Source organism: Chinchilla lanigera, unplaced genomic scaffold (assembly GCF_000276665.1).
Source record: "Chinchilla lanigera isolate Chin_1 unplaced genomic scaffold, ChiLan1.0 scaffold00008, whole genome shotgun sequence".
Taxonomy (NCBI): Eukaryota; Metazoa; Chordata; class Mammalia; order Rodentia; family Chinchillidae; genus Chinchilla; species Chinchilla lanigera.
This window is the reverse complement of record NW_004955409.1, coordinates 12,166,476-12,182,571: the sequence shown is the minus strand read 5'-3', so window position 1 is coordinate 12,182,571 and position 16,096 is coordinate 12,166,476. Positions and strand designations below refer to the sequence as shown.

General features: G+C 38.9%; 1 protein-coding gene and 1 long non-coding RNA gene across 13 annotated transcripts in view; one reads left to right on the top strand and one right to left on the bottom strand.

Moving 5' to 3' along the window:
- Window positions 1–6,795: 6,795 nt before the first annotated feature.
- On the top strand, window positions 6,796–15,512 carry LOC102018808. Its single transcript, XR_001232649.1, has 2 exons — window positions 6,796–6,868; window positions 13,928–15,512. It is a non-coding gene; the product is annotated as an uncharacterized LOC102018808 (long non-coding RNA).
- The window catches only part of Nin (ninein (GSK3B interacting protein)), a 100,005-nt gene continuing 91,581 nt past the window's right edge, over window positions 7,673–16,096 (bottom strand). For 7 of the 12 annotated variants that reach the window (XM_005376809.2, XM_005376808.2, XM_005376812.2 and 4 more), the window contains 2 exons: window positions 13,838–13,951; window positions 7,673–11,585 (listed from right to left, as the gene is read on the bottom strand). In XM_005376809.2, the coding sequence (XP_005376866.1) occupies window positions 11,376–11,585; window positions 13,838–13,951 (324 nt within the window). In that variant the 3' untranslated portion in view covers window positions 7,673–11,375. Of the gene's footprint in view, window positions 11,586–13,793; window positions 13,952–15,279; window positions 15,796–16,096 lie in introns of those variants that run through there. The other 5 variants (XM_005376815.2, XM_013510332.1, XM_005376816.2 and 2 more) reach the window with 5 other exon arrangements.

The window sequence follows — 16,096 nt, the reverse complement described above, 5'->3', positions numbered from 1 at the left end:
CTAATTATTGTGTCATCCATCTTTCCAGTGACAATTTTTATGATAATTCTGATTTGGGATCACGATGACTAAAATTACAGGGAGGGATTTTCGCCCTACTTTACTGTTTCTGTTTCTTTCACAGTGTAGCACACACACGTCCTTTAAATAAAAATCGCTCCCATCTAAATCCCAAAATATATTCAATTCTAGTATTAATATGACTAACATGTGAGGAACTAATTTAAGGATTCATGATTAGAACTGACCAGGTAAAGGACAAATACTACAGATTTTAAGGATACTGGAAATTTCTTCCAGGATCAAGTCGGTGACTGACCCCTTCACCTGAATATCTTTATGCTTGATCCCCAATGCAGCTTACCTCTAGATTTAAGTCTTAAAAGCAGAACTTCTGGGTCCAAAAGTTTAGTCGACTAAATAATGGATCCCCAAAGACATCCAGGTCTAATTCCTAGAGCCTGTAAATATGTTAAGATACTGTAGTTTAAAAAAAATTTGCTGATAGGATTAAGTTGGATTAAGATAGGATTAAGATGGGGAAAATTAGCTTTTATTATGCAGGTGAACCCACTGTAATACAAAGGGTCCTTCCTTGTAAGGGAGTCAGGATGAAAGAGGGTGTGGATAGGGAAGTACCTGGTGGGCATGATGGGCAGAAGGGGTCAAGAGGGGAAAAATACCAGCAGCCTCCGGAAGCTAAAAAAGTCAAGAAAAATGATTTTCCCAAGTCTCCAGAACGCACCAGCTCTTCAGATACCCGGACTTAGGCCCAGTGACAGATTTGGGAATGTCTACCTCCCTAACTTTAAGATACTGAGTTTTTGCTATATCAGTAAGTTTGTGCTAATTTGTTACAGTAGCAATAGGAAACTAAAAAGGCATTTGCAAATAGTTTCAAGGTTTTGATGAGCAAATTTCTCATCAGCAGTACATGAGAATGTTCCTCTTTCATCTTTACCTTTTTATAAGTGTGTGCATCTCCTTGCTCATATAAGTAGCCTCTAAACATTTCTTTGGTACAAAGCATGTCCGCTACCTCTCTTTTTCATCTCAGGTGTGAATCTTGAACCTGGCAGGTCCTTGAAGTATGTATGTATTATCTATGCTGATAAACTTTAGTAGAGTCAGAAGTTACTGGAGGAAAATTTGAGTTAGTATTTTTAAATTTGTAAGTTGTACTTTGAAATCTTTGAGGTAGCTTGATTATCATGTGTTTTAGAGCTAGAAAAAAACAATGCTGGGGGTGTAGCTCAAAAACAGGGTGCTTGCTTTAGTACGTATGAGGTACTGAGTTCCATCTCCAGAACCAACACCAAACAAACGATTATTAGGTGTAAATACTTCGAGAATCTCTTAAATCATGCTAAAAAGGCAAGTGTAGCTGACCCACTGTGCCAGGTTGTTACCAAAATGATAAAAGCAAGTTGGAAAAAAAAAATTAAAGGGAAGTAATAGAAATATATACACAGTAATGTGTAGAAATGTAAACAGATTATGACCATCTACCTCTAATTCACAGTTACTCTTTTTCCTCCTGTATTGTTCTAACATGTTTTTCTCCAGAAGGTTTCACTTTCACTTTTTAAAAAATGATTTTATTGAGGTATGATTGATAAACAAACATACATGTTTAGAGTTATACAATGCAGTAGGTTTTTCCATTTGTTTTGCAGTACTGGGAGTTGAACTCAAAGCCTTTGCTCTGAGCTGCATCTTGAGCCCTTCATTTTTTATTGTGAGACAGGGTCTTGCTAAGTTGCTCAAGTAGTATTCAAACCTGTGATCCTCCTGCCTCAGCCTCCTAGAATGCTGGGATTGCAGGTGTGTACAACCACATACAGTTATTATACTTTGACATGGATAAATCTAGAAAAACCATCACCACAGTAAAGATAATGAACATAGCCCTGTCCCAAGAAGATTCCTTGTCACTGTTTGTGTTCTCCCCACAATCCTGTGTGCTTTATGTCACTACAGCTCAGTTTACAAGTGCTTGAAGTTTATATAAATTAATTATATGGCATAAATTTTTCATCTAGTTTCTTTAGAAATAATTATCTGGGGATTCATCCATGTTCTGTGCACAGTAGCTCACTCATTTTCACTGGAATAGTTCATTGTATGGATATGCTATAATTTGTTAATTCACTCATTTATTGATGGCCATTTGGGTTGCTTTCAGTTTGGGGCCATTACAACAAAGCTACTGAGTATGCATGTAGCACTGTAATATGATGACTTTAATTCTTTTGGGAAAATACCTAGAAAGAGGATAGCTGGGTCCAATGGAATTTCTATTTTTAGTTATTGGAGGAATCTGCATGTTGATCTCCATAGTGGTTGTAGTAGTTTACATTCCTACCAACAAAGCAGATGGCTTCCTTTTTCCCCCCATGCAGCCTCACCAGCATGTTCTTATTTGATTATTTGATAACAACCATTCTTTCTGGAGTAAGATGGTATCTTATCTCAGTGCGCATCACTCGTGCCCGCAGCCAGCTCGTGTTCACTGCCTCCTTTCCCTGTCCCCTCAGAGTCTTCTCCTTTATCGTGAACATTGCATCTGTATTCCTCCTTCACTGGACTCTTCTCACAGGCTCTGTCCCTGTGATGTGCCCTTGGCTTTGGTGTGACTCTGTTAAAGCATCCACGCAACCCGTTCAAACTACGAGGTTCAATCCCTAATGCTGTACTGTAGAGAGTATATTACGGCAAAAATTTGGGCTGTATTCCACAAGAGACCAAAGAGAACAGACAAAGTTTTAATTTAGACCGGTCACCTCTCATCCCGACTTGCAAGTCAGGGAAGTGGGCCTGGACCTGCCTTTGTTCCCAACTTATATACATTTTTGGTTTCCATGGTAACAGATTGGAATGTTGTAGCCCTGGCCACATGTTGTTTTCCTTGTGCCACATGACTGGGTCAGGCTCCGGTCATGAGTCCAACCACAATGATATATACTTTCTGTACTCTGTTTTATATGTCCTCCTTTAGATAACCATACATTTCCTTTATGGTTACAATGGTTATCTAGGGCCAGGGGAGGGATGAAACAACCCAGGCAGGGTCATAGGTGGTTATCTGGGCCCTGGTGTTGTCTTAAGCATTCCAGGGCTAAGTCAGGACTGCAAACTCTTTATAACCCTCCGGGATGTTTCTCAAGACACATTTTGAGGCTTGCATTAAGACTAGAATTATTCTATCTTAAAATGATATGTTAAGAGTCATTGTCCCCTACAAGTACTATTGAGATCCACAAACTAACTGTATATCAGAATATAATGTAAAACTTGTTTTAAAAGTTCTCTATTCTTTTACTAACCCAGGAAGATAAAAGAATAGTCATAATATTGGGTAGGCTGGGGGAAAAAAAGAGGAAAAAGAATAAGAAAAGAAAAAAATTAAGAAGGAAAGAGAAAAAGGAGGTGTTAATGATATTTTTATACCAGCAAAGAAGGGAGAGGGAAGGGAGACTTAATGTGTACTAACTGTAGATATTAATGGGGTTTATCATGACTGATACACACAGCATGCCGTGACCAAACCCAGCCTCTCTTTTCCACCCTCCTGTTCCCACATCCTTCCCAATCTCTACTAATTACTCTTCTCCTAGGTTGCCTTTTTGTAGCTTCCATGTATGAGAGAGAATAGATGGTACTTTTTTTTTCTTGGTCTGGCTTATTTAATTTAGTACAGTGTCACAACAGAATTTCATTCTTATTTATAGCTGAATAATACTCTATGGTGTATATATAATCACATTTTCTCTATTCATTTGTTGATGGGCACCTAGTTTGATTGTTTATCTAAGTGTTGTGACTACTGCCATAATAAACATAGGAACAGATTTGGTATACTGATTTCACCTCCTTTCACTGATTTCACTTCAAGAAGTGGGATAACTGGATCATACGGTAGCTCTAGAAATCTCCATACTGTTATACATGATGGCTGTACTAATTTATATTCCCACCAGCAGTGTATAAGAATTCCTTTTTCTCCACATCCTCACAAGAATGATTTTTTGTTTTTTGATAATGGTCATTCTAACTGGGGTAAGATAGTATCTTCTTGTAAGTTTGCTTTACATTTCTCTGATGGTTAATTATATTTAGCATCTTTTTACATATTTGTTGACTATTTGTATTTTTCTTTTGTGAAATGTCTATTCAAATAATTTACCCATTTTTAATTGGGCTGCTCGTGTGCCAAAAAGGTTTTAAATTCATTATATTCTGAATATTAACCCTGAGATAAATAATTGGCTACTGTTTTCTCCCATTCTGTAGGTTATTTCTTCATTGCCACGCAGGCACTTGTGCCACTGAGGTATATCTCTGGCTGTCCCTTATCTTTTGTAAGGTTGGTGTGGTAGTCTTGAATTCTCTGTTTTAGTCTGTCTTGAACTAATTTATTTTCCTTTATTCTGAAGGTTAGCCTTGCTTGATATAGTATTCTTGTTCCTTGGGTGTAGTTTCTTGTTGCATGAGTGCCTGCCTTCAGTATTTTGTTTCAGGATATGGATTATAGAATACCTTTCTCTTGTGCTGTGTAGGGCTCCTGCAAGAAACCTGCATGATCTAAGTGTAATTTGATACTTTTCCCTTATAGATTTTAGAGTTTTTTTTCTTTGTCTTGTACTTTTGATAATTTGACTGTAATATGCCAGGGTGAAGAGCTTTTCTGCTTATGTTTACCTGAGGCCCTACAAAGCTCTGATAACTGAATGGCACATCTTTCCCAAAATTAGAGAGGTTTTCTGATATTATTTCATTGACTAGTTTTCTGTATGCTATCAAATTCTCCTCTCATATTTGAGAGTTCCAGAAATATCACTATTTGGTCATTTAAGCTGTCTGATTGGAATATTTAAAAAGAATTGCCTTCAAGTATTTTTTTCTTCTATTTGATCTAGTCTGTTGAGGCTATCAATTGCTTCATTTCCATGATTTTTGGTTCTTTTTCAAAATTTAAAACTCTTTGATTAATTTCTCATTCATGTCCTGCATTATCTTCTTAATTTTACTTAACTATTTATTTGTATTCCTTTTGATCTGAGATTTAAAAATAATCATTCTCTTAAATTCTTTATTGGGCATCTCATCCATACTGATTTCTTTGGGATCTCCTGCTTGAAAGTATGTTCTCTTGGAGGCATCATATTATTTTGTTTCCTATCTGTTGTGTTCCTATGTTGAGATTTTTATGTCTGGTCGATCAGGTACCCTTACCACTTTTATGGGGTGTCCTTCTCAATAAGTAACTTTTTCCTGAACATATGTCTTGGGGTGTTGGTTTGTTATGCAACATTGGCTTTATTTTCAGTTTGAAGCCATAGTGTATTTTCTCTATAGCTTCTTGGACTATGGTCAAAGACCTTGGGCACCATGGTGCCCAAGTGTGTACCATGGTGGTGTCTGAGAGAGACCCTTTGTTTCTGGGGCCATGCAAGGGTAAGCACACTCTAGAAGCTGAAGCATATATGGTGCAGACAGTAGTGGCTATGGGGACTTCTTCCTAGACTACTGTGTCTACCTTTATGGAGCAATGGGGATTTCCTTAGGTACATTTAGCTCTGCTATCAAGAGCTTCTTGCAATATGGCCCTAACAGTAATGAGGGGACCTAAACCATGTGTCCTCTGACTAGTCAGTCTTGCAGGTCCAGATGCTATGTGGGAAGAGAGGGTGTGACTGGAATCACAGCACCTGCTTTGTAGCTCCCACCAACTTCTGATAGCAGTGTGTGGTCCAGCAAGGTCTGCGGTAGGGCAGTGGGAACTACATAAATATCAGGGGCTGGGGATATAGCTCAGTGGCACAGGTGCCTGCCTGGCAAGTGCAAGGTCCTGAGTTTGATTCCTGGTACAAAAAAAAAAAAAAAAAGAAGATATTGGGGGCAATCAAGGTGTTCCTTTTTGCTGGTGGCAGTTCATGCCCAGGCGTGGGACTTCAGATAGCAATGGGTAAGTTTCCCTCTGTTCTCTTTGACCACTGTATGCCCAGGGATGGGCAAACGCCCTCTCCCAACATTCTTTCAGCTATCGTGTATAATCAGAGGCAGGTCAACAGCTGGGGCCATGGCGTTTCTCAAGGGCACCCCCCTGTGGGTGGGACAGCCATGGTGCCCCCCCACCTGAGTGACGCATGGTGGGAGGGAGGTGGGGACTGTATAGTCTCCTGCTTTCAGTGTTGGTACTACATGGATCCAGACACAGAAGAAGACACTCAAGGTCTCAGGAGAAAAGTACCCCATTCTCCTGGTTCTGGAGAGCAGCACCTTCCTTTTCTGTGTTGCAATACCCGTGCCTTACAGTCCAAGGCACTCAGTGGATTTGGGTCACATCACTCTGCTGGCCCGTTAGGTTTGCCAGGCTACCCACTGAGCCAGCAATGTCTGTGGAGTCCCTCAGAGGGAAACATGCACACGTTTCTGGGCCTACCGCACTTTGTACTCAGACAATGGCTCACTTTCCAAGAAGGCTCCTAGTTGCAGGGAGGTCACTGGGAGACGCTTTAAAATTCTCTTCCAAAGCAAGGATACTGTGCAGATTTTTTTTTTTTTTTAATCTAAGTAGCTACAAGCCTGTGAGGCACGAAACTTTCCAGTATCGAAGACTTCCAGAATCTACATTGACAGAATTTCCTTCTTTAACCCATATTTTTGCAAACTGGAGACTTTCCCTCCCCGCTGTGAAGCTGAAGTGGTAGATGGGGCGGTAGGTTATGAGGCATTTTGTTTTTTCATGTTGTTGTCCCATGTTTCTGAATGTTCTAATTTCTCTAATTTCTAGTGTTCCTCCAGTCACTCACCTCAAAATCCAGCTTTACAACGCCTGCCACTTTGGTTCTTTGTGGAGGATGAGGTGAGTGCTGGGTGCCTTTACCACCTTGGATCTCCCCTTTGGAATGTTTACTATTTTTCTCTAGAGTGCAGTGTATAGATAGTTATTGAATTAACCCCGATTAAATGCTGTTCTGCCAGAAGTCAGAAGAGATACGAGTCCTGCAGCATATTAACACAGACAAAGCTGGAACATGAGTTCTCAGTCACTGGCTTTGAGTAAGTCACAATATGGCTAAGCTTCAGTTTTCTCATCCGTAAAATGGGGATAATAGGTCCTGAATCACAAAACAAGTGTGAGGTTGATATAAAAAAGATTCCCGAGATGAACTTCCGCTTTCAGTATATTAACAACGTGCTTTCAGGTTAGATTTTTGTGTCTCTAATTGCATCTCTCTTAAGCAGCTAAATGTGTGCAGATTTCAGGTCATTTATCTAAGTGGCTACAAGCCTGTGAGGACATGAAAGTGCTCACCCACAAAGATGGCAAAGTGAAATAAAGCCTCCTCTAAAGCATCCAATATCCCAAGCTGGGCCTTGCCTGAGGTTAAGTCAGGGTTCTGCAAGTAATTATTTACTGCCACAGTATACAGGAACCCAAAAGCAGCTGGTGTGGAAGTCATCGCTTCTTAATCCGTGTTCTAAATCACAAACGTATCACTTGGAGGTCTTAAAATACAAATATCGATTTAGTACTCTGGAGTGCAGTCTGAAATTCTGCATTTCTACAATGTGTTTGGTGTAATATTTTGATTTCATTCTCAAGACTATTGGTAAACACATTGAAAGTGTTTATAAAAGTCTAGGATATGTAGAAAACAAGAGGCATGCTTGGAAAATTATTTATTTACATTTAGAGTCACATTAAAGTTTCTAGGATACAATGGCTAAGATGAGATATATACAACTGATATAAACACATATACATTATTTTGTATGTGAACCAAATTCTAGAGATGACTGTAGGTGAACTCAAGTTTTCCTTTCCAAAACTAATGTCCCCTTAAATCATGCTGTAATAATGTCTCCCCAGTAAAAACAAATTTAGCCGGTGATATGGCTCAGTTGCACAGCGCCTGCCTGGCAAGCGCAAGGTCCCGAGTTCAATTTCTGGTACCGGAAAAAAAGAGAAGAGCAAATTTAACTTGTATCATCCAAAGAGCTGAAAAACAAAACATCTAATTTTGATGTTATCAAACAATTATTCCTATGCCACAAAATAAAAATTATTTTTCAGCACTGAAATGTTCAAAGAGGTCCAAACAGGATATAATATTTTAAATGTGAATGCTTTGGTTATTAGGTTTTGATTTGGTTTTTGGCATTGCTTGTATAATTACATCATTCCAATGAGTCACTCATTACAGGTAATCCACTCATAACATGACTTGCTTCATACCTGACCATAGCAGTGTATTTCTTTTTTCTTCACTCAGCAAAATAAAAAGAGAAATTACAAATTCATTTTTTACATGTCAAAAAGCCAAACTCTGCCAGAAAGCCTTATAACTTTCTTAAAACAAAAGCAACTTCTCAAAATAATTCCTGCCCTGGGCCTTGATGCATTTTTGATACCCTGAAAGCCTATAATTTCATGATCTACTTATGTAAAGTATGCTGCTGGTTGAATATATAAACAGTGTATTGAAGCTCTTGCGAAGCGTTCACATTTAAAACAGTTTTTAAAGTCTGGATTTAATAAGAGCGTTAGAAAAATAAATAAAATACTGTGGTTGGTTCTATACTTTCTACTTCTCTCTCTTCACAAATTTGAGCTTAAGAGCCCAGACTTTTAAAAAGCAGAAGAAAGTAAAATAGGATAATGGAGGTCTTATCACCCATATTTTCCTTTGCGCAGGGCAATACAGTATTGCAAAGGTAAATTTGATTCTTTGTCCTTGAAATGAAGATCTGATCTTATAGGAAAATCTTAAATAATTACTATTACATTAAAATAAATTTAACAACCAGTGCTTTTAATAAAAAAATCTGAATTCCTATAAAATATATAACTTGATTTTGAAGCGTGCCATTTAAGAAGTCTGAAAGCGAAATCTAAACATAATTTTAACATTTTAAATTTAAAATCTTTTTAGTATCCTAAAAGCCATTGCTATATTAGAAATGGGCAGTTAAACTCCCACTCTAAACTGTGTCTCAAAAATAAACTGTTGCACAAATATATAAATTTAAGGTATCTGTATGATATTTCTCATGACTTTTCCCCCAATTTTGTTAGTAGGTAAAAGCAACAAATCGCCTATTGGCTAAATTTTCATTTGAGTACTATTTTAATTTTGGATAAATGTAATCTAAATGTAGTCTAAAACTTCCCAAAATGTCTTATTTACATTTATTGTACAGCATTTTATATATAAATAAATACAAATTTATAGGAAACAAATTGACCTACACTTTTCATAATGTAAAAAATAAACAAATACAATAAATGTGATCACATACTAAGCCAGCTACTTGGGAAATATGCTTTGTGTTCAGTTTCAGTGGTAATAACATTGACTAACCTGAAGCAACCATATAAGCACACCACAGATGCTTAGGTTGTACCTTGCCCTTGGCCTAGGGCTCTCCAAAATTTTAAGTGAAAAAACTTTCTATTAATGCCAGTGCCATACAAGTAGTTGAGTTTATTTACATGGTAGGGATTTAGAGAAGGTGTGATAGCAGATGTCAAATAGTTTGAAGAGTAATTATAAGGAAGAATGAAAATTCTTTTTCTGAGGGATAAGAAGAGCTGTTCAAAAGTTGAAATGTCTCCTTTACCAGTATGAACTCCTAGTCCCACAAACAGGAGGGCCTTGTCAAGGACTTGTACAGTGAGGACTCCTACTGGCAGCTGAGACTGACAGGTGGTTAGGCCCTGAGGAAGAAGTTCCTTTATAGAAATTGTTTTGTTGAGATTGAAGGTCTGACGGCTATATGACTTCTTAGGCAGCTTGCTCTATCCTATGTTCCTGCTGATAAAGCAGTGTTTGGTTATTTTGTTTATAGCTCCTGTCAATAGATGAGTTTGAACTTCCGGGAATACATCAAAGTGAAATTTTTGATGTACTGTCTTGTAAAAGCAAGTAGGTGGGTATGATGACCTTTGGTAGTGTCCTGCACCTTTTAAGTCCTCCACTAATTGCCGGAGAAAGTAGGCTAGAAGTGGAGATTTTAACAGGGATGAGGCAGGCAGTGTGTTATCCAGTCTAGAATATTTACTGTGCTGTAAGTTCTGATCTCGGGAATGGATGGACAATCCTGTCTTGCACGACCTTCCCACGAATGGCATGCCAGCGCGAACAACAGTAAGAAACTCTTGCCATCAGATCTGAGGTATAGAAGGGTAAGAAGCTTGGAAATTTTGACCTGTATTAAACAAACAATAGAAACTAATCTATAAGTTAGAAGAAGTTTTCGCTTCTAAGATCAAGGCCTCTTTCAGACAATTAAATGCACTAAAATGTAGAAATAAAAATGCCATGGCTGTAAATACATAAAATAAATAAGGTCACACGGTTTATACATTCCAAACTCTTAGAGAAGCCCAACAGTAGATCAGGAAGAGTATAAAGAATTGTTCCCTGAGTTCTTGAGGCATCCTCAAAGGTAGGTCCATGAATTTTAAGACTTTAGACGTAGGAGAACCCCATGGTCTGCATATCCCTCTTCAAAAGTGGCTGCTTACTCCCAAGTAATTTGTTCAGGGCTCTCCCTATAGTTCAGATGCTTTAAGAATGTGGCTTTATCCATTTCTTAGAAGACAAGGTCCCAAATGAAACTTCTAAGAGGAGGAAGAAAAAGGCTGTTTAAAAAAAGTAAAGCTTTAACATTAGTTATGAGTGCAGTTGAGTAAATCCATTCTAAATCTATCATACATCAAGGGTAGTAACACTCAACTATAGCTTAAATGTATCAGTTCTTAATCTATAATACATCACGAGTAGTAGCAGGTGTTGGAAAGTAGAGTTCTGCAAACTTGGGCTTTCCTGACCTCGCTGGTTTCCGAGTCCAGCCTTCTTATCAAGCAGAAGTACAGTCTACCAATTACTTTAAAAACCCCAAACTACTACAACCAGAGTGGCTCTTCAGTGTTTAAATGTGTAACGCCTACATTTGATTTTAAGATAGTTCTTAGTAACCATTTTAATCAGGTCTCAAACTTAGAAAATATCCAGACTCTACACAGTTGATATATCATAGTGACTTTTAAAAAATACATTAAAATGGGATTTTAAGGTTCTGAAATTGTTTTATACATTCATCTTCTTGGTAGCTACTAGTAGAACACTTCAAAAATAAATTCAGAGCTTCTGAATAAACAGTGAAATATGTGATTGTTTGTTGGAATTCCCACAAGAGTCTATTTTAAAAAACTTGCTATGATGAACGGCAGACTTCGGCTTAGTTTTAATTTTAAGCCCTTAAGGGTTTTTGTTTTTTTTTAAAGAGGGTTAAGGGAACCTAGTGAAATGTTCCACCTATTTCAGTAAAGTGCACAAAAGAGAGTGCATCTTTTGGTGTGGCTATGACCTCAAAGGAGGCGTAGAAGTCAAGGGCGCTGGTGTCAGATTCCTGACTATGTTACTGAGGCTGGCAATCTTCTCTTCTAGGAGGTAATTTTTCTTCTCTGCTGTTTTCTGTCGCTGTTCAGTCATTTCCAGAGCTTTCAACAACTGAGCATTTTCAACATACAAATCCTTCACCACTGTATCTGCTTTAGTGTTCTTGCAGAGCTAGAAACAGAACCAGAAACATCTTGATCCCATTTCTGTAACAATGCTTTTGAGTTTAAGGGCTGGTGTAGGTCGGTTGTTTTATAAAGGCAAAGTCAATTCTCCACTAGATTTTTTATTTTACGCTGTAGCTTTAACATCAGATTTGGCATCCGGGTTGCGAGTGACACAAACCCACTTTTTCCAAGCTGTTTCTTTACATAATATGTTTGTAAATGTTAGTAAGAAGAGTAACAGATTGCTGTTAAAGGTCTCCAAAATGTCTTTCCCCCGCCTAAATAAATGAGGTGTTATCCTTTACTTTCTAAAATTAGCAGGACCTTTCTAACTTAAATTTTTGAGGTACAAACTCTGCTTTTAGCAAGTGTGTAAGGTTTCCGTTCATAAGAATAATCTACTGATTATTGCAGAATTTGGCTCATGAATTATAACAAAGATGAGACTTGGGCAATTTTCTTCAGAGGGCCCTGCCTAGAGGGTATATTCCAATCCTTACAGTTAGAATATTTAGTCTAGGTTGGGGGTAGGAAAACTTGTTAGCAAACTGGGAGACTATTTCTTACATCGCTCCTGTTAATATCTTCAATCTCCTTTACTCACATCGTACTTTAAGTCCTCACTTTATACCTAGATTCAAGCAGAGCCTCTAAAGGAATAAAGGCTTAAGGGAATAAAGAGCCAGCACAGAAAGACTAACTAGCATTTCCCAGGTGAATAACAACCCAGGGCCTGGCAGGCCACACATACTAACATTTCAGAGCCCACTCCTTGTTGGAATGTTCTAATACTGCTTTTCTTTCCTTCTCTCCCTTTTATTAAGAATCACTTCAACTGCTTTTCACAACAGAATGAACTTCACTTGGGTAACAACTGCAGTCTCTTTTCTCTTTTCTCCTCTCCCAGGATGGCACTACAGCCTGGCCAGTGCCCAGTGTTTTTAGATGCTCCCCCCCTACACTTGATTTTCCTAACTCCTTGATGTTTCCACAGTTTGGCATGCCCTTCCCACATGTTTTCACCTGTCACTATCCTCAGGACTCCATTTAAGAGGCCCACGGGAAGCTTGCACACGTTCACGATGGGGCCGTGATTTAGATGTCTTGCTGCTGGGCAGCCTGCATCACCAGTGGTACATGCATGACTGTCCTATGGAGCAGCAAGGCATGGTCTGATCGGATGGTACAAGAGACCCAATGGAACAGTCACACATGTACCTCTGGTGGTTCAAGGTGGTGGGAACGGGTTGGATCAAGTGTCTTTTCTCTTGTGTTCTCTTCCACTGAAAATAGAGCTGACCCTATTTTATTTTTGACCCTGTCATCAGGCAAATGCGTGGCACCTTGTAGGTGTGCTAGATTTTAATTCAATAAGGGTAGGGATCTTCTCTCTTTTCTCATTGCTGCTTCTCCAGTACCTAACACACAATTTGGGAGCACAGTAACACAACTGAATGAATGAATACTTACAGGGTTGAATGGGCAACTCCTCATTAATAGGACCGTCTGCTTTTTTCTGTTTATTAAGATTAAGGGCAAAGGAGAATTCTTGTCTGCATCTGCATTCAGACCTTGTCTTGGGATGATCATGCTTTTTAAAAATGTTTATCTACAAAGTCACCACCAGTCTGTCTCAGTCTGTTTCCAGAGATGCTCTAACATGGTCCTAGGAGGTGGTCCTCCCGGAGTATCTCAGTGGATGCACAACTAACCTGAAACACTTAGGCCACATCCGCCACCAGCAGGTGCTTACTAGTCTGGAATTTGGGGTCCAGATTCTATTGAAAACACATCCTTTCAGGGTCTGATAAGGTGCTTTTTGAGGTTGTCACAAGCTACTGGGAACCGGAAAGCTGAAGTTCTACTTTTTACCCCTCCCCTCAATTTCTTTTAAACCAGTATCATGTTTCTATTTGAATAGGCACACTACCTTGGGCAGAGAAATGTAAGATGTACACATTCAGTCTGAGCCACAGAAGCTCATTAGGGATGTAGTAGATCCATAAGAGATACTGTTAGCAAATATGTTAAAATTGTGGACAAACATATGTTGTAAAAGAGCTCTGGAAAAAATGTAGATTACAGAATTCGTATTTTTGGAGCGGTGTGAGGGAGAGTGGGTCCTGAGTTCTCTTAGACACTACAGTAGAATTTGCCTTTATTAGACAACACGAGTTAATGGGAATAGAGGGGTGTGAAAGTGGAGTTAAACCTGGGATATGAGGTGGACGGACAGAGAGGACTCGGGGGGCTCACTTGTTCTTTGAGCTGATTCACTTTCTCTTGAAGAAGCCTCTTCACTAGTTTCAATTTCTGTTCAACTTCTATCATCCGTTCTTCCATCAGCGTTACCAGTTGTTCCTGGCTTCCCTGCAGAAAAGAAAGAAGGTGTATCAACCTTTGACAATCACGCCACGTTCGAAACACCAGAGGCTTATTCTCCCCATAGGACGCCTATAGAAAGGACAGCTGAAGTTTTGCTTTGATAACAGAAAGGATGGATTTCTGATGGAAGGAGAGTTCTGAATACCACATGGATTGTGCATGTAAGAAAAGTAGCCCTATCAGAGAAAGAATCAAACAAAGAGACTCTTACCTGTGATACCATTGTGCCCTGATAAAAAGCAAAATGCTTAAGACCCATAAAAGAAGTGCACCTGTGTGCACTTCTTCTAGTGAAATGAGTATCCAAAGCAAGTTAAAGGATGACGATGGCTTCCGCTGTGGCTTGGGTCTCTGTGATACCGTGGGGGTCTTCACAGCAAAGAGACACTGGCTCTACCTGAGGCTGCCTCATGTTCCCGATCAACACAGAAACACAGGTCTGTTTTTCCTTTGAAATGACTGATCCCTGGGAGGACTTTTTTCCCTTCATAATCCTCCCCTCGTCAGTATCTTGGTCATTTGTTTCCCAGTTTGTCTTCTCAATGTGAAGCAAACATCTGGGCTAGGAAGTGAATTTCTCATCAGAGCAGACTGAAAATCAAGAATTGCTCGCCACAGATCACTCCTAGATAAAAACCACAAGGTGGGCAAAGAGCGCTGGCCGCTCCTCCTTGTCCCACACCAGTGATGGCTTAAGGAGGATGTGGGTGGGGAAAGGACAGTGACCGGAAGAGAGGTCTGAGTGCGACTGACTGTCCCCCTCTGTTCACCAAAACGTCTACATAAGGAATGCTAGATCACAGCCAGTGCATCAGCGCTTTAAGCATAGATCGAATGTTGATGGTTAAATATTCTTCAAAAGGCATACCTTAAAATACAACATGCAGGATGACAAAACAAATTGAAAGCCTATATTTGCTTGGATATTAAATAAGAGCCCTTAATCATAAATGAACCATGTGATTAATTTGAAGGCAGAAGTACTAGGCAGAAGCCCAATGCAAAAAGCGAATTTCAATAAATTAGGCCTTGGATATCTAGCTTTTCAAAAGGCCTATATGTAAAAATGATATAATGGGTGTTTTCCCCTGAAATACCAATTTTTTGTTTTATGAAAAAATAAGACAAATTTTCGTAACCAATAATAAAAGAATGACAATAGCTAGTGAGTTCTTAAGGTTCAGACATAATGAAATTTTTTGATGTCTACTGTCCTAAGAAAATATAGCAAAACAGAAAACCGTAACAGATAATTCTAAGAATGTGGAATATGGCAAAAGAGTGAGGAAAAAAAGGAAAAACAAAGACAGTCATATATTTAAAGTTTATTTTATTGTTTCATCAAAATGTTTCTTTTCCCTGTCAAAAATTATCATACATCTTATACAAAACAGTATAAATAACCCTGATTTTTTTCAAATTCCATATATAAAAGTAGTACCTTCTGTTAAAAATAATTACAACATATGGAATGAGAAAATATATAGAATACATCCTTTCAAGAATCTTAAATCCACACTCTTTAAATAAAAGTGATTTATAACAACCTGAAGTTTGTGAATGTGATTCACAAAATCTGTCATTTCTACAGAAATAAATAAGAGACATAATACTGCGAAGGCTTCAGTAAAAATGGTAACCGAATCATTGCAAAGCACTTGGTTCCCAGGGGTCTCAGCTTATGTCTCTGTGTGCTGTGTGTGCATGTGTGGGTGTGAGCGTCTGAGTCTGCCATGGGAACCAGCTGCATCCATAGCAGCCCCGTGTCACAGGTGCCCAATCCTTCTGTAGGAATCTGCATGCACTGCTCGCTGCTCCGGTAGCAAAGCCTAGAGAAAGAAGGCAAGTGCAACACTTCACCCTGATGCCAGGAGGACGGGTTTTTAGGGGAGTCTAACTGCACACATGACAATGCAAACAGTTTCTAAAAGTGCACACACTGACACTACACACGCAAGCAAAGTGACATGAAGGAAGGGGACGTCACATCACTCCACACTCACAGATGACATGCACATTCTGTCAGTACTTTATATCCTTAACATTCATGTCAGCTCGGCAGCAAAAGCCTGGAGTGGTATTCTAGTGAAAGTAATAAGCAGTCTACCCTCTTTTTACCACTTTTTTTTT